The following is a 19,119-nucleotide window of genomic DNA, read 5'->3' as shown; positions in this document are numbered from 1 at the left end:
GTATGAAAAAAAATTTTTCAACTAAAATTTTAAAAGGCAAAATAGAAGGAAGTAATGTACAAGAGTTCAGGATTGAAATGTGGGTATCAAAACTTGACTGAACTTTTACACAACGGTGAGGTCTTAACAACCTGCTGTGTTTCAAGTCAGCACAATATTGACTGTGAAAAACAATTTTAGTATCCAAGAAATGAGTTCTGTATTTTGCATACAATATTTCATTGGTTTGAAATACTATGGCATCCTTTAAAGGAAAAGGACAATTTCCTCATCCAAAAATAACAACCTCAAAAACAGTAGGAACATTTTATTCAAATTAATCATGAAACATACAAGGTTAATCAGCCTACTGCTCTGCTAACTCAGAGGTGTGAGGAACAGAATTGAGTGCTCGCTATTCAGTCCAAGTTCAGTTTCTCTCTCTGTCTTTCTCTGCCTCTGCCCCTCCCTCTCTCCCTCCCTTGCTCCTTCCCTCCCAACGCTTCTCAAGCAGCACTAATAACATTCTCTGACTTCTATCGTATATCAGCCTTTCTACTTTAAGCAAGCTTTGTTACTTTAAGTAGCTTTCTACATGATGTATAGTTCTTACCTTTAATGTGTTTATCTCCTGATTGGTCTGCAGCACCACGTAAGTGATCAATACCCTTCTTGGAAAGACACTCAAATACTCTCTGTTAACGTAAGCATCAAAACTGATTTGCACCAATGCCCCCTTAATGATTTTCAAAGATATCTGAACTTTCTATTCTAGAAACAGCTTTGAAAAATTATTTTTTTTAAAAAAAAAAACCCATTGTGTAAAAATCAGAACCATTTGAACCAAGAACCTCATATATGCTATTAGATCAAATTTATCTTCATATGGTCAATGACTATGAGAACTGACCAGGAAAGGTCATATGACACCAAATAGCAAAATATTATCAGATGTGACGATTTCAATAAGAAGTGAACGGAGCAGTTTACTAGACCAAAGCAAAAATTAGAGAACATTCACAAAACCACCCTTCTAAAAAGTGCTCAAAGGTACAAGCGCTTCAGGGCATCGTTAATATTTAGAATGAGGCAAGTACTCCAGAAGAATAAGATGTGCAGAATCCGGAGACCTCACAGTACAGGTTACTGCAAATACACAGTGCACATGCCTGAGAAACAGATACCATAACCTTGTGTATAATACAATAAGGGCTCTACTGTTTAAAAAAACTAAAATATATCTGGCTACAACCTGAGAGAGCCAAATGTTATCACGTATTGACACTTCAGCTCTGGACTGAGACCATGATCTGGGAGTTCCTTTTACCTAGGACATCAGTACAACCCTTTCTACAATGGTCCCATAGAATATAAGATTGCTGAATCCTAAACCCATTGTCCCCATAAAGGAAAAAGAATCTGCTTTAATTTTAAATTATTTGTACAGGTCAAATAATATAAAATCAAAATTTTATACATTCACATACACATAACATACGCATGCACACATAGATACACATATACACATATACACATAAACATACAACATTCACACACAGCATACATATACACACACATAAACACACAACATACACATACATACATAGACACACACATGCACACACACACATATATATATATACATACACATGCAACACACACATATATACACATACACACATAAACAGTGCTCACACACACATACATACACATAAACACATATATAATGCATGCACACACATATTTTTTGTTTGTGAATTTTTCCTTTCCTATCTACATTTGACTTATAATTTGCAGCTCCAGTAATCAAGTGCTTAAGTTTCATGACTCAAAACACTATGTTGCAACTTTCTTTCTAAACAGTATTAGGACTTTACACACTTCATACAAGAAAGTTTCTCAAAAATGAAATCAGCATTGAACAAACCTCAGAGTCATCCCTTGAATCTTCTAATTTCTGTAATATGGACGTCTTATCTATATAATGCAGTCACAGAAAATTTATGAAAATATTAAAATTAAATGTATATACTTGTATATATTTCATGTATAGTTTCTTTACATTTTAATATTTTTATATTTTACTAATATAAAAAAGCAAGACAAAATTTTAGACAACTGAATATTTTCAGGAAGGCATTTTTCCATCTATTTATCTATGTATTTATTTATGATCACACTCCCTTCTCTTCCAAGTCCCTGTTATGCAGATCCTTCCCCCAACCCTCCTCCTCTGAGAAGGCGAAGGCCCCTTTGGACACCCACCCACCCTGGCACATTAAGTCACTTAAGGACTAGTCCCATCCTCTCCCACAGAGGCCAGACAAGGCAATCCAGCTAGGGAAATAGGGTTCACAGGCAGACAACAGTCAGGGACACACACACACACACACACACACACACACACACCAGCTCTTGTTGTAGGAGCTTAGCATTACTGCCCTCTGAGAGGCTCCACCCAGCAGCTGGCTGGAACAGATGAGAGACCCACGGCCAAACATCAGACAGAACTCTGGGAGTCTTGTGGTAGAATTGGAAGGATTGCGGGACCCGAAGGTTATAGGGACTCCACAAGAAAACCAACAGAGTCAAATAACCTGGGTGCTTGGGGGCTCCCAGAGTCAGAACCTCCAACCAGGAAGGCATTTTTTTTTTAACTGTAGGAAGTGAGTAAGAGAAAAATATTTAAAAGAAGCAATGAGAGGTTGGGGGAGGGGAGAATTTTATAAGCAACAATTACTCCCTTGAGAAATGAATACATTTTGAATCGTTAAAAATTAAATGTACTTGTAAAAAAAAAATGTCATGTTTATTTGAGGACATGCCCACTTTTAGTGGTGCTTGAGCATTAAACAATCTTCATGCTTATCTGCAAGCATTTCACTGTGGTTCCTGTTTTCCCCACCGTTAGCATAAGTGAGACCATCATTACTCATTTGCTTACAAGGACTCCCTCGGTTACTTTTGCCCACTGGCTGCTCTGGTGCTTCTTCCTGTCATGAAAATCAAAGAACACATTAACTTCGGAAATTGTATTTCTCCATCCGTTCCTTACCATTCTTTCACTGCTCTCAATCGCTAAGACAAGCATTTATAGTCTTTCAAGCTATAGGTACAATCCTGGGAGAAGCTGGAGATAAGAGAAATTAAACTGCTGCCACACTAGTCACAGTTATGGTACATATATGTGGCGGCAGAGTAGGATTACCAACTGCTTCTGTTCCTTTGGGGCTTGTGTCGTGTTTCCTGGGGCCATGGAACATGGACAGCAATAATGGCACTCACATGTCGATGGTAACCAACAGCTATCTAATTGAACTTAAAGCCCCATTCAAAAGAAGGGAAATTATATGAGTGTGTGTGTGTGTGTGTGTGTGTGTGTGTATCAATAATAATCAATAGAAAATACGTTACCAATTTTTTTAGATGAGGGACATAAAAAGGGGCAGGGAGCTGGGAGGGGTAGAGGACAAGAGAAAAAGGACGAGAGAAAGCAATACAATTCTATTTTGATTTAAAATATATAAATAGACAGACTGATTTCTATATACTCGTAAAGAAAGTGTCATATAACAAAGGAGAAATTACAGGATTGATTCACTAGTTCTATTAAAATAAATTTAGTACAGACACATCACTCAAAGTTTGTTTTTTTCTAAAGCAAACCATTGGACAAACCTCAGAGTCTGTACTTGAATCTTCAAATTTCCGTGATAAGTTCTTATCTAAACAATGTAGTGACAAAACAATTAGTGAGAACATTTGTTACAGTGAATTTATAAATATATACATTTACATATATCATATATTTATATTTTGATGTTTGTCTTTTTAAAGAAATGAAACCTCAAGGCAAAAATCTCAAATAATTTAATTTTTTTGAGGACAAATCATTGTAGTAGAAATGTGCAAGGAAAAATATTTAAAGAGAGCAATGTTTGTTTTGGGACATGCACAGGGGAACTTGCTAGAAGTGTATTCGAGTATAAAACATTTGCATTGTCATCATTTTATTATTGTTATGAGCATAACTGACATTACCTTTATTTGTTTTCTGACATTGAATCTCTTGGTTACTTTTTTCTACTGGATGCTGTCTTGCTCCTTCCTGTCATGAAAAACATGTATACATAATTTTGGAAGGTATGTTTCTTTCATTCTCTTACTCACTTATGCACTGTATCAGTCACTAAGACAAAGATATATACAGTCTATCAAGTTATAGACACAATCCTGTAAGAAGCTAAAGAAAAATAAATTAAAAAAATAAAAAAAGAAGCTAAAGAAAAAGTGAGATTAACTTCTATATTCAAGTAGAGCTAGTGATACATGCTAACAAGTGAAAACGTAAAACTTTATTTATCATATCTGTTAATGAACTTAAATCTATCTCTGAAATAAATTTAGTAAACTACATCATTCATCACATCAAAACAGAGATCAACACACCTCAGAGTCTTCAGTTGAATCTTCAACTGTCTGTGGTATGGTTGTTTTATCTGTACAAAAAAGTCACAGAAATATTAATGAGAACATTTCTTACAGTTAAGCCAATACATATATTGAAAGATACATGAATGGCTATTAACATGTATACCATATCTCTATATTTTCACATTTTCTCATTTTGATAAAAAACAAAACAAAAACAAAATTTCAAACAGCAAAAGCATTTTTTTCAGAAAGACATTGCTGTGGTGAGAAAAAGAAAAAATTTTTAAAGTCACAAAGGTTGTCTGAGGACATTTGCCTCGTACTTTTTGTAACAGTACTTGAGACTACAATAATCTTGATGCACATTTGCAAATTTATCACTTTTGTTATTGTTACCGCCATCGTGTAATCTGTTTGCTTATGAGGACTCCCTTGGTTACCTCGTCCTAATGGCTGCTCTGTTTCTTCCTCCTATCATGAAAAACAAAAAAGAAGCATAACTTCAAAATTATATTTCTTCTGTCATCTTCTGTCTCACTCAATGGTTCAGTCATTGAGACAAAAATATTTACACTCTAACCATCATAGACACAATCCTGTGACAAGCTAACACAGATCAAACTTTTGTTGCGATGGACATTGTTAAGGCTCACAGATGTAGCAAGCTCGATACCACTATGTTTTGAATCCTTCCTTTGCCGTCGTGTATAGCATTTTCTGGAACTCTGAAAGCTAGATTGCAATAAGTGAAACTCACGTTTTGGTTGCAGTGAATGGCTATCTAATGGGTCTAATGAAAGCTCACTTAACAGGCTAGTATCATGCCTGATACTAGAAACCTAGCCATCATTTAGGCTATGATTCCAAGAAAGGGATCTACCAACACCACTTGGCTAGACCAGCATAATTCCCAATTGCATCCCAAATCTTATTCTACAACCCACAGTTAAGTGTGCCCTCATCAAAGAAGCCTTTATTCACAGCAAATGGAAACCATCAATAAAGCCGCAACTGGACACAACAAGGCAGAGACCATGGGGAGCCCATAGCAAATAATCTACATTATAGCTCCTGAATCTATGACTGAAGGAACATTGACGAAGAGGGACCAGTAAGATTATAAGAGGCAGAATATCAGGAACTTTGCTGTAAAACAGACTCAAAGAAACAGCTATACCACAACATTGGTAATGCCAATACATGTGCTTATCTGGAAGCAGAATATCTCATAGTGTCACATGTGTGTGTGTGTGTGTGTGTGTGTGTGTGTGTGTGTGTGTGTTGTAGGGAGGAGATCTAGAAGGGGTTAGAGAAAGAAAAATAATGCGACTATTATATGATTCTATTTTAATTAAAAATTTATACCAATTTTAAGAAATACAGTGTTCCACCTCCATATTCAAGCTCAGTTAGTGACATACGATAACACATGAGAAACTAATGGATTAATTGGTTAGTTCTGTAACTAAAATGAGTGTAGAGCAGCCACAGCCTTTAAGCTTTTCATCAAAAACAGAAATATCGAACAAACCTCAGTGGTCTGGTCTGCGTCTTCATCATTCTGTGACTTGGGCTCCTCATCTGCACAATATAATTACAGAACCACTAATAAGAACATTTGTTACCGTGAAATTAAATATATATGTACATATATATCCGTAGTTTGATGTTTGCATATTTGGATAAAAATAAAGCACTAAGAAAAATTTCAGAGAAGTGATGCATTTCAAGAAGACACTGTTATGGATGGAAGAAGGAAATTCAATCGACCCTTGTCTGGATGGTGCACACTTGCACTTGGCTTGTGTGTCAGGGGGTGACTTAGATGAGAGTGCAGCCCATTCATCTGGGACTCACCCAAGGTTTTCTCCATCTGTGATGAGGCTGGCTGTGTGTTTCTCAAGTAGCTCTTGTACATTTCAGTATGTCCCCTGCAGCCCTATCCTTCTTAGAACTTTTATCATGAAGCCTTGTTGGATTTGGTCAAAGGCTTCTTTGCATCCATTACCACGAACCAATGGCTTTTGTCATTAAGTCCATTTATGTGGTTCATGATGTTTATTGACTTGAATGTGTTGAACCATCCCTGCCCTTCTTGAAAAAAGCCAGCATGGTCATGGTGGGTAATCTTTTGGATGAATACCTTATTCCATTTGCAGGTATTTTACTGAATATTTTGATATTCGAACTATGTGTATCAAAGATATTAGCCTTTATTTTTCTTTGTTGTTTTTGTTAATTATAAGGTTTTGCTATTATAGTGATACTGGCTTCATGGAAGGGGTTAAGAAGTGCTCCTGCCAGTTTCTTCTGTTTTTGTCTTTGTTTTGTATAGTTTAAGAAAGATTGTGGATCTTTAAAAATCTGGTAGAATTTTACTATAAATTTATTCTGCCATTTTTTTAAGCTGTAAGGCTTTAAAAATATTGTTTTAATCTCATTTGTTATGAGTCTGTTTAGGTTGACTTCATGGTTTAATTTTGGTGGTTTGGCTGAATCTAGAAATCTATTTCTCTTATATTTGCCAACTTAATAGGGTGCAGGCATTTTTTTAATATTCCCTCTAAACATTCTAAATGACCTTAGAATCTACTGTAACATTTCCCTGTACACTGTTGATTCCGTTAATTTGACTTCTCACTGTAAGAAAGGGAACAGTGAAACCAATGAACTAGATCACTCTGAGTAGAAAGATTTACTGGGGATCAAACTGCCAAGGCTATCTCTTGTGTGGGGCATAGAAAAGAAAAATGATGGGAAAGCAAGCAGATATTATTTGACAGTGTGTGAGTGCAGAGAGTCTTTGAGCAGATAAAGGTTGTTTGGTTTACCTAGAACTATATATCCTCACCAGATACTATTGCTGTGATAAAACACCATGACCACAGAACCAGGGGAAGGGAAGGGTTTATTTGGCTTACACCTCCAGACCACTGTTCATCGCTGAAGGAATTAGGGGCAAGAATAGCATACTTTTTAAGAAATTCAGTGCACCAGAGTTTGGTGTATATATATTGTCTTGCTTAGCTATTACCTTGATTAGAATGAGGTATCCCTCTGATTAATTTCAGTTTCAAGTCTACGTTGTCAGATGTTAAGATAGCATGTGTCTCTTTGCTGCCTGATTCCACTTGGAGTTCTTTGCTCCACTTGTTCTAAGGCAGTGCCTACCTGTGAAGCTGAGATGTGTTCCTTGTAGACAAGACATAGATAGATTTCGTCTCTTGATCCATTCATTCAACCTGTGTCTTTTGATTAGAGAATTAATAGCATTAATATTTAAAGTTTTGATGAAATGTATGTTGATTAGGCTCATTCCGCTGTTCATTTTAGGTATTGTGTTCTCAGTGTATTTTGTGTTTCAATAACTGTAACTGTGTTTGTTTTCTTTCTAAAGTCTCTTGTCTATGCCCATTCTCTTCTTCAGCAGAAATATTACTTACTTACAGCAGAATATTATATTTTCTTTTGGTTTGGTCTGTTGGATATAAAGTTTTCAGGCTGTTTATATCATAAAATGTTTTTCTATCTTCTTCAACTATGGTAGATAGTTTTGCTGGAAACATTAGTCTAAGACGGCAGGCATGGTCTTTTAAGAATAGGAATGTGTTGTTCAAGGCTTTTATGGCCCTCATAATTTCCACTGAAAAATCAGCTGCTACTATTCTGATGGGCTTCCCTTAACATGTGACTTGTGATATTTTTTTCCTCTTTTCTCTTTCAATACACATTTTTGTTTGATATACGTACAGTTTTAAGTATGATATATCCTGGGGAGTTTCTTTCTTGGTTTTATTTGGTATCTGTGTCCTTAGTTTGGGAAGGTTTTCCTCTATGATCTTGTGACGTTCTGGCCTATGCCATTGGCCTGGGATTTTTCTTCTTCATCTCCTCCTACAATTCAAGCTTGGCCTTTTAACAGTGAACCACATTTCCCCAATGGTCATTTCTGATATTTTTTTTTTTGGTTTGTTTCTTTTCTTTCTTGATTTATCCTGTGTTTTATCTTGTCTGGAATTATCTATTTCATTATTGATGCCTGGCTTTTTATCTTCTGTGTGGTTTATTTGACCTATAAAGCTTCCCCTTGACTTTTCCAGTTGTACTAGTGGAGTCTTCAATTTCATCTGCAGTTTACCTTGAGTTTTCTTCGATGTTTCTATTCATTGAATTCTATTATGAAATCCTGGAGGTTTCCAGGCATCAGTCAGGCACTGATTCTCGTTTACTTCATTGGGCTGTTCTTCTGTGTCTTCTTTAAACTCCACAAATTCTTTGCAAAACTTTATAATTATTATTTCAAATTCTATGTCCTGGTTTCATATATGTAATGCTCAGTAGTAAACATTTCTACATAACTAGTGGCTATGTGGGGAGGGAGAGTGCTGTTTTAACATTTCATTTTGTTTGTAGTTTTAATATGAGCTCTGGGCATGTAAAGTTCTTTTGTGAGTTTTGTTTATAATACAGACACAGCAGATGACAAGCTTGCTGGGTCTGAAAGTTGAATATAGCTTAAGAGGAATGAAGTTGGGTGGAGAAAAGGAGCTGGGCTGGCAAGCAAGATGTGCACCCTGGTCCTTGCCTGGAGTATGAAGATAGATCTGGAGGTTGAGCCATGTGTGTGAAGGGGAAAATCAGTCAGACTCACCTTGCTAGATCCTGGCAATGAAGTATATGACCTGACTGGGCAGAAAGTTTGGATGTGGTTGTTACTAGAGAAGCCTACATGTTGTGGGGGGGTAGAATAGGCCTTGATAAGAGAGGGACAGTGGAAGTGGGGTTAGCCAGTCTAGACTGGAACACATGATATGGGATTCTGGCTAGATTTGGGGGGCAGGGTCTGGAAAGGTTACTGAGGGAAAGATCAGGTAGACTCACAGAGCTAGATCCTAAGAAAGAATGTATAAGACCTGCTGGGCTGAAAGGTTAGAATAGCTGTACTGGCTTTGTTACAACTTGGTACTTGAACATAAAACAATTTTCCTGTACATTTGCAAATTTATCTTTTTAGCATTTTTGGTTACCCCTGTTATCATGACTGAAATTATCATTTGTTTGCTGACAAGAAGGACTTCCTTGTTTACCTTGTCCCAAGGCTTGCTCTTTTGCTGCTTCCTGTCAATGAAAAACGAAGAAAAGAAAAATTTAGAAATTATGTTTTTTTTTCCAAGTGAAAGATCTGTATGACAAGAACTTCAAGTCTCTGAAGATGGAAAAAAATCTGCCATGCCCATGGATTGGCAGGATTAATATAGTTAAAATGGCCATCTTGCCAAAAGCAATATATAAATTCAATGCAATACCCATCAAAATCCCAACTCAGCTCTTCATAGAGTTAGAAAGAGCAATTCTCAAATTCATCTGGAATAACAAAAACCCCAAGAGAGCTAAAACTATTCTCAACAACAAAAGAAATTCTGGGGTATCCTGGACCTCAAGCAATACTGCAGAGCAATAGTGTTAAAAACTGCATGGTATTGGTACAGTGACAGGCAGGCAGATCAATGGAATAGGATTGAAGATCCAGAAATGAACCCATACACCTATGGCCACTTGATCTTCGACAAAGGAGCTGAAAAAGTCCAGTGGACAAAAGATAGCCTTTTCAACAAATGGTGCTGGTTCAACTGGAGGTCAGCATGCAGAAGAATGCGAATTGATCTATCCTTATCTCCTTGTACTAAGCTCAACTCCAAGTGGATCAAGGACTTCCACATAAAACTAACACACTGAAACTAATAGAAAAAAAAAAAACTGGGGAAGACCCTTGAGGACATCGGTACAGGGGGGAAGTTCCTGAACAGAACACCAATAGCTTATGCTCTAAGATAAAAAATTGACAAATGGGACCTCATACAATTACAAAGTTTCTGTAAGGCAAAGGACATTGTCAAAAGGACAAATCGGCAACCAACAAATTGGGAAAAGATCTTCACCAACCCTACATCTGACAGAGGGCTAATATCCAAAATATACAAAGAACTCAAGAAGTTGGACCCCAGAAAACCAAATAACCCTATTAAAAATTGGGGTACAGATCTAAACAAAGAATTTTCACCTGAAGAACTTGGGTGGCTGAAAAGCATCTTAAAAAATGTTCAACATCATTACTCGTTTAGGGAAATGCAAATCAAAACAACCCTGAGATTTCACCTCACACCAGTTAGAATGGCTAAGGTTAAAAACTCAGGAAACAGCAGGTATTGGTGAGGATGTGGAGAAAGAGGAACACTCCTCCACTGCTGGTGGGGTTGCAAATTGGTACAACCACTCTGGAAATCAGTCTGGCGGTTCCTCAGAAAACTGGGCACGTCACTTCTGGAAGACCCTGCTATAACACTTCTGGGCATATACCCAGAGGATTCCCCAGCATGTAATAAGGATACATGCTCCACTATGTTTCATAGCAACCCTATTTATAATAGCCAGAAGCTGGAAAGAACCCAGATGTCCCTCAACAGAGGAATGGATACAAAAAATGTGGTATATATACACAATGGAGTACTATTCAGCCATTAGAAACAATGAATTCATGAAATTCTTAGACAAAGAGATGGAGCTAGAGAACATCATACTAAGTGAGGTAACCCAGTCTCAAAAGATCACTCATGGTATGCACTCACCGATAAGCAGATATTAGCGTAGAAACTTGGAATACCCAAGACATAATCCACATATCAAATGATGTCCAAGAAGAAGGAAAGAGTGGTCCCTAGTTCTGGAAAGGCTCAGTGCAGCAGTATAGGGCAATACCAGAACTGGGAAGTGGAAAATGGTAGATGGGGGAACAGGGGGAGGGAAGAGGTCTTATGGGTCTTCTGGGGAGTGGGGAGACAGGAAAGGGGAAATCATTTGAAATGAAAATAAACTATATATCGAATAAAAAATAAAGTACTGAATAACCAAACAGGTGGCATATACCCACTGATATGAAGCTCCCAACACACATACAGTAGAGGATTGCTGGTCTGGATTCAGTCAGAGATGATGCATCTAGCCCTCAAGAGACTAGAGGCCACAGGGAATTTAGAAGTCAGGTGGGGTGGGAGGTGGGTACATCCACTTGGAGACGGGGTGGGGAGGAGGTATGGGATATGGAATAGTCTGAGGGTGGACTGCGGGTGGATAAAATATGGAGTGTAAAAAAAATTAATTAATTAAAATGAAAGGAAATATTAATTAATTAATTTAAAATGAAAGGAAAATTAATTAATTAATTAAAATGAAAGGAAAAAATGCTATGTTTGGATAACCCATGGGAAAAAATAGAAATTATGGTTTTCCACTCTCTCCATTGCCCATTCAATGTATCAGCCACTAAAACAAAAAAATATGTAGTCTGTTAAATTATAGACAGATAAAAGAGATTAACGTCTATATTAAAGTCAGTAACACTTGATAATGAATGAAAAATAAGTTTAAGTCATGAAATGAGTTACCGAAATGGATTTACTACAGACAAATTATTCAGTTTTTTTTTTCAAAAACAAAAACTGTATTGGACAAACCTCAGAGTCCTCAGTTGAATCGTCGCCTTCCTGGAATATGGACGGCTTATCTGTACAATGTAGACACAGAGACATTAAAGAGTGCATTGTTACAGTGGAGTTAAATATTCATACTTAAAGATATATTTTGTGTGCATTACATAAATCTTATCACTACATTTTAATATTTGTGTATTTTGATAAAACAAGATTAAATTTGATATGTTTGAAGCATTTGCAGGAAGACATTGTTACAGTAAGAACAAAACAAGGAAAAAATTTAAAAGCAATGCTTATTTGAGAATATGTACACTAGTGCTTTTTTTAATCATGTTGGGATTTGGACATAAAAACTTTTCATGCAAATTTGCAAGTTTATTTTCGTTACTGCTGTTATTCTTCCCATTAGCATAGGTGACGTCATCATTATTCATTTGCTTACTGGAAGGATTCTCTTGGTTACTTTTCCCTGCAGGCTGCTGTGTTTCTTCTTTCTGTAATAGGAAAAAAAAGAAAAATAAACTTCAGAAACTATATGTCTTCATTCATTCTCTCCACTGCTCTCTCACTGTGTCAGTCACTAAAGCAAAAACATATCTATATTCTGTCGAATTTTAGACACAATCCGGTGAGATGCTTTCTCCCAGTAGAGTGACTCGTGGTAACAAATGGGAAAAGTTTAGCTTGTTATTTCTATCACTGAAGTGAATTTACTATAATCACAGAAGGAAGAATCCATTTTTCCTGTGAAGTTTAGAGAATGTCCTAAGCATGAGATCATAATTTGAAAGACAGAGAAAGCCGACAGGGAGTGTGCGCAGGGCCTTGGACATGAGGCACTATGAGCAGAAACTGTAACCTACAGTTACAGTTATGAGCTGTATTGGTCAAACAGGAAGATTAAGGCCAAATCCCCAGAGAACTAGCTCGTTCTGGTTAGAAGGTGCTCACCTCTCTTCACTGCCCAGGCAAGTCACGTGAATAAGAACTGAGGTACTTCAGAAGAAACAATTATACACAAGTCTCACTTGCAACTGTGTAAGGGTAGATGACCATAATATAGGAAGGAAGGGTAAGAAAAACATTTCAAAATAGTTGATGACAGGCCAGCAAAATGACTCAACAGAGAAAAGACTGTGATACACAAGGCTGCCCAATCTAAGCGCAGTTCTCAGAGTGTGTGTTGAATGAAGGGAATAGACTCATACAGTTGTCCTCTGACATACACAGGCATGCAATAGCATGTGTATGTTCATGTACACATATAGTGAAGAGGAGGAGGAGGAAAAGGATAGTAGGTTGTAAATGTAGTCACCTTAATATGATATGAAACCTGATATCAGATAGAAAGCCAAGAGGACAAATCGGCAACCAACAAATTGGGAAAAGATCTTCACCAATCCTACATCAGATAGAGGGCTAATATCCAATATATATAAAGAACTCAAGAAGTTAGACTCCAGAAAACCAAACAACCCTATTAAAAATGGGGTACAGAGTTAAACAAAGAATTCTCACCTGAAGAACTTCGGATGGCGGAGAAGCATCTTAAAAAATGCTCAACTTCATTAGTCATTAGGGAAATGCAAATCAAAACAACCCTAAGATTTCATCTTACACCAGTCAGAATGGCTAAGATTAAAAATTCAGGAGACAGCAGGTGTTGGAGAGGGTGTGGAGAAAGAGGAACACTCCTCCACTGCTGGTGGGGTTGCAAATTGGTACAACCACTCTGGAAATCAGTCTGGCGGTTCCTCAGAAAACTGGGCACCTCACTTCCAGAAGATCCTGCTATACCACTCCTGGGCATATACCCAGAAGACTCCCCACCATGTAATAAGGATACATGTTCTACTATGTTCATAGCAGCCCTATTTATAATTGCCAGATGCTGGAAAGAACCCAGGTATCCCTCAACAGAAGAGTGGATGCAAAAAAATGTGGTATATCTACACAATGGAGTACTATTCAGCCATTAGAAACAATGAATTCATGAAATTCTTAGGCAAATGGATGGAGCTAGAGAATATCATACTAAGTGAGGTAACCCAGACTCAAACGGTGAATCATGGTATGCACTCACTATTAAGTGGATATTAACCTAGAAAACTGGAATATCCAAAACATAATCCACACATCAAATGAGGTACAAGAAGAAAGGAGGAGTGGCCCCTTGTTCTGGAAAGACTCAGTGAAACAGTATTCAGCAAAACCAGAACGGGGAAGTGGGAAGGGGTGGGTGGGAGGACAGGGGAAGAGAAGGGGGCTTACGGGACTTTCGGGGAGTGGGGGGGCTAGAAAAGGGGAAGTCATTTGAAATGTAAATAAATTATATCGAATAAAAAAAAAAAGAAATTGTGTGGAGGAATTTCAGTCCAGCATCTCCACAAGTTCAGTTCATAATATTCACTTGATAGTGCTTTTGATAAAGGGGAAATAGAGGTCAAAGTAGAGTAATAGAGTCAGGCAACTATAAGGTCAATCTGTTCAGTTTCAGAGAGAGGAAACACGTCACTCAGCAGTCCTGAAGACAGGTCTGCACTAGAACATTAGGGGACATTAGATGGCATCATTCAGGGCATGCATATGAGTTTAAGGGGAAATATGTGTAAAACTATATAATTCTTCTGCCACAATTAATGTGTGTGGATACAGAACCCTAAGATGCTGAGAACAACAGAGAAGGCAAAAGAAACAAGGAAATAATGTCTTGTTTGCTAGCTTTGGTTTCATGTCTATGAAGTGCAGATATATTAACATATATAATTTCTGATAGATGGGATACAAAAAATATGCAAACTAAATTTTGTGGAAAATATTTCAGCATAAATATATTCACCAAGAAAAATATCTTTTTAAATATGGCTATTGGATAACTGATGTAGACTGAAAGCTCACTTCTGGAGATGTAACCCATACCCAACATGGTTTGTGTGAATAAGAACCTGAGACTGGATAGCCCATGACTCAGAGCAAAACCAAATAATACTGGCCAAAAATAAAATAATAGAACACTGTGGTGATATTTAGTGGCTCCTGATGATTTTCTGCTACACCTATAGATCAGTGCCTTGCTCAGCCAGCATCGAGGAAGCTTCCTCTGGCAGCAGACAGGAACAAATACAGAGGCCCACAGTAAGACTCAGCCCTAAATGAGATGTCTCCATCAAATCCCTCCCCACAGGGATCAGGGCCTTGTGGAAGAGGAGGTTAAGCAATGTACGAGCCAGTGGGCACCAAGAAAGCAAGGCCATGTGAATCAACTGAGTAACATTCCTATGACCCGGCAAGCACAGAACCTGCATGGCCCTGTACCAGGTCCTGTGTTTAGATTATGGCTTCCAGTTCAGTGTTGTCCTGGGATTCTTGAGTGCGCAAACATGTGACCATCTGTTTATTGTGTTCTCTCCTGGGTTCTTTTCCCTCTATCTGTCTTATCCAGCTTTGATGTGATACTTTCTGTTTTATCTTATTGCATTTTATTTTGTTTTGTTGAAAAAAAAAGAATGAATGAACAAATGAATGAATTAAAACTAGTCACTGTGGTAAAAATTAACAACTGAACTTATACCTGATAGGAGAGGGAAAAACAGTTTTCTTCAATGGAGTGAGATTGGGTGTATCAAACACTCCAGGGCATGTCTTATGTTCAGGTGAGGCTGAGCAAAAACAATGGACTCCACAGTTTTCATGTGTGTGTGTGTGTGTGTGTGTGCACATGCGTGCGTGCGTGTGCCCGTGCATGCACATACGCTCTTATTTGTATAGAGTTTTTTGTTTGTTTCAACTTCATGAGTGGACATACGTTCTCAGCTATGACTACATGTGTGCAGGGCCACAGACTGACTACAGGTGTGTTCCTCCTCCTTTTCTATGCCTGTTTTTGAGAGAGGATATTACACTAAACCTACGGTTGGCTCTTTTGGCTAGACTGGCTAGATAACAAGCAGCACTGGTACACCTATGTCTCCCTCAGCCCTAGCACAGGGCTACACACTGCCAAGCCTGGGAATCTGTAATTAGCAGGTTCTCACGATCGTACAACATGTCATCATTTGAGCAATGCCTTCAGCTTTCAACAAACAGCTATCTGAACCCAAATAGCCTGGATTTTACATTTATTTTTTGATACATAGTATTTTTGTCTTTTTGAGATATGGTCTCACTATTATACATATCTGGCTATTATGGAGTTTACCATGCAGACCATGCTGGTCTCAAACTTAACTGCCTCCTTTACCTCTTGAGTACTGGGATTAAGGGCATATTCAACCATGCACAGCTAATGTGTAGTATATTCAAAATACTATGATGTTGAGAAATTTATAATTTTTTAAATTCCACATAATGAATTTCTATGCTTGTTTCACTAAATTTGAATAAACAACTCGCATCTGTTTGCATGATTTATATTAACTCAAGCTGAGTAATGCACTGCTTCAGATTTTATTACTATTTTATTCATTCGGGTTTGAATTAAACTATGTAAGAGGCTTCCATCTTGTGTGTTCAATAAACACAAGTAATGATATAAATTTTACTCCTTCCATGAAAGAAGGGGCACGGGTTCTGTTGAATCTTATGTGGGATGGATTGATGGATGGCAGCCCCACTCGGCTCCTGATCAGAAACATCTAACTCAACTGGGCAATATCGGAGATTACGGTGGACTGAAAAATCAGACACCGAAGAACTAGCTGTGCCAAGGGACCATTTAAGCTGTGAGTACTCGTCTGTGGAAGGTAAGGAAAGAAAAAATACAAAAATAATGAATAAATAAAAATATGAAAAATCCACCAAACAGAATGAGAAAAGTTTTCTACTTCAATTCAAATTGTCTGTAATGATAGCTCCATGCAGCTTATGCAGTGTCTACACGAAGGCCAGTCCATGTGTCCTCTCAAGACATTAGAGATAGCACTGTGAACAATTTGCCTTTAGTCTACAAGACTGCCCCCAAATCAATAGACATGGAGAGACAGACTCCAAACCGTAACCTGCATGCTGCTGGCAATGGAAAGCCACAGATTCCCAACCACTGGGTGTGGCTACTCTTGCATGAAACAGATACAGATGCCATCAACTCGGTAATGTTCAAAATTGTTATTGTCTAGCCATAAGACACATTTGACTCTACTTTCTATCATGTACAGAGGTTATATAATGGAAGAGCAAATATAAACAAAAAAAAATCCATAAACCTGAGCATAAAATTTGTAAGCGGTTACTGGTAGAACAGAACACTCGAAGCTTTATGATTACGTACAATGTGTTGTGTTTTTGTTTTTTTTTTAAAAAAGAAAAACTAAAATTTTCTATTGATTGTATAAGATGACTTGAAGGTGTTTGCATTTGGCTGGTGCTACATTAGTAAACAAAACCAAAACATTAAATGAGAAATTAAATGTTTCCTTACCACAAGTTGCTGGTGTCCAGTGCCATCTTTATCATCACCACCATCCTTGTCATCGCCGACTTCGTCACCACCACCACCACCACCATCATCATCATCATCATCTCCCTTCTCTTCTTCTTCCGATGACACTTCAATGACCTCCTCTACAGACAAACCTATATATTTTTTGTGAGAGTAATCATTAAAAATAACACAAAGTAATAGTCTCCATATCAATATCTAGAAATGCTTAAAATCAATAATAGTAATGTTTTTATTTTCCCAAGGAACTCCCAGGAACCTTAGGCTTTACCATCTGGCATGCTCTGACATTACCCAGTAGGATGCCATCTAACATCTCAAGTCATCCTTGACGATGGCTCCCCCTGGATAAGCAGGTGGTGGTTTGCTTGGGGTGCCACAGCACTCGGGAGGGACCTCTACTCATGGTGGTAACCACTGCAAGCTGCTTCCTTATGTGTCTACGCATTTCACCCTCAGACTGGCGTGGGCAGCGCTTTCAGTCACCTAAGTGTATACTTTCTCAGTTTGCTCAGGAATCAATTGCTGCGGGCCTTCTCCTTCCGGCGCTCTTGAAAGTGTGCTTGAAATGTGAATCTCGTTCCTTGAGGTGATGCCTGATCTGACACTGAAAGAGCAGCTTTAGGCAGACAGAGGGCAGGACAGGATGTGGGCATGGACAATGACAATGATGGACGAAGAGGCGTGGTTGATAGAGAACTTGTCTGAAAGTACAGTCACTGGGGAGGGCAGGAAGGCCAGTAACACTAGTAGAAAGAGCCACAGAGAGATGCCTGCAGCGTAAGATTATGAGAGTTGTGCAGCTTCGAGAAGTTTCGTTGACTTCTTCATGTTGCATTGTGTACTCTTAACAGTGATAAAGAACATGCATAAGTGGAGAATGAATGAGTGGAGGCAGATGAAGTCAGAGAAGAAAATACAACAGAGACAAAAAAAAGGTAAAGGGAGGACACAGAGGTGGCATTCTCAGAAATATTGAGGTATAACCTTACGTGTGGCAAGAGAATGATTTTGTTAAAGGAAAAATGAACAAATCTGAAATCCTGAAGTACAAAATACTAGTAATTACCATGGAAGAGTAGACAGACAGATGGGTAGACAGAGAGACAGACAGATGGGTAGACAGAGAGACAGATGATAGATAGATAGATAGATAGATAGATAGATAGATAGATAGATAGATAATATGTAGGTAGATGTAGATGATATAAATGTAGAAATACTCAAATGTCTGTAATTATCCTATGTTGCTCAAAATTTTCCACTCCATTGTAAATTTTGACATTCACTTAGCTCTAGTTGTAAGTATCTGCTCTTTATTGCGCCAAAGCTGAGTAGTAATAATAATAATAATAATAATAATAATAATAGAAGGTCTGAGGAGTAACACACACACAGAAGCCTGTGCAATATCAATAGGAAAATCCTGCAATTTCCCAAGCATATTCCCCAGTGTAAAAAGAAGAAAACTATACAGCAAACACGACAGGAAAAGAATTAAAAGCATTTGGATTTATAGCATACTCAAAAGTCTACAACGTTATAACTGATGATTGTTCCACAACAATAGTAGTAGATTTATCAGCACTAAACTCCTACAGAATGTTGTCTCAATTTAGGCCCAGATTAGAAATGGTTATATGGACAACTGAAATGGTTCTGTGTTTTCATCTTTAAGAGAACATATCTTGCTTTGCAATCTCACTAACAAAGAACTTCTGGGAACAAAAAATGCCCTGCCTCAGCCTCCCAAGTGGCTGAGAACATAGGCGTGGATCT

General features: G+C 37.8%; 1 protein-coding gene across 1 annotated transcript in view; it reads right to left on the bottom strand.

Moving 5' to 3' along the window:
* Positions 1–2,810: 2,810 nt before the first annotated feature.
* LOC127684766 (POTE ankyrin domain family member A-like) overlaps positions 2,811–19,119 on the bottom strand; it is a 44,091-nt gene continuing 27,782 nt past the window's right edge. The window contains exons 10-15 of the mRNA XM_052181615.1: positions 12,292–12,397; positions 11,925–11,974; positions 9,501–9,531; positions 5,945–5,994; positions 4,810–4,884; positions 2,811–2,972 (exon numbers count right to left, since the gene is read on the bottom strand). Coding sequence (XP_052037575.1) covers positions 2,811–2,972; positions 4,810–4,884; positions 5,945–5,994; positions 9,501–9,531; positions 11,925–11,974; positions 12,292–12,397 — 474 coding nt within the window. The remainder of the gene's footprint in view (positions 2,973–4,809; positions 4,885–5,944; positions 5,995–9,500; positions 9,532–11,924; positions 11,975–12,291; positions 12,398–19,119) is intronic.

The sequence above is a fragment of the Apodemus sylvaticus genome, chromosome 5, assembly GCF_947179515.1.
Source record: "Apodemus sylvaticus chromosome 5, mApoSyl1.1, whole genome shotgun sequence".
Taxonomy (NCBI): domain Eukaryota; kingdom Metazoa; phylum Chordata; class Mammalia; order Rodentia; family Muridae; genus Apodemus; species Apodemus sylvaticus.
This window is presented reverse-complemented; position numbering and strand designations above follow the sequence as displayed.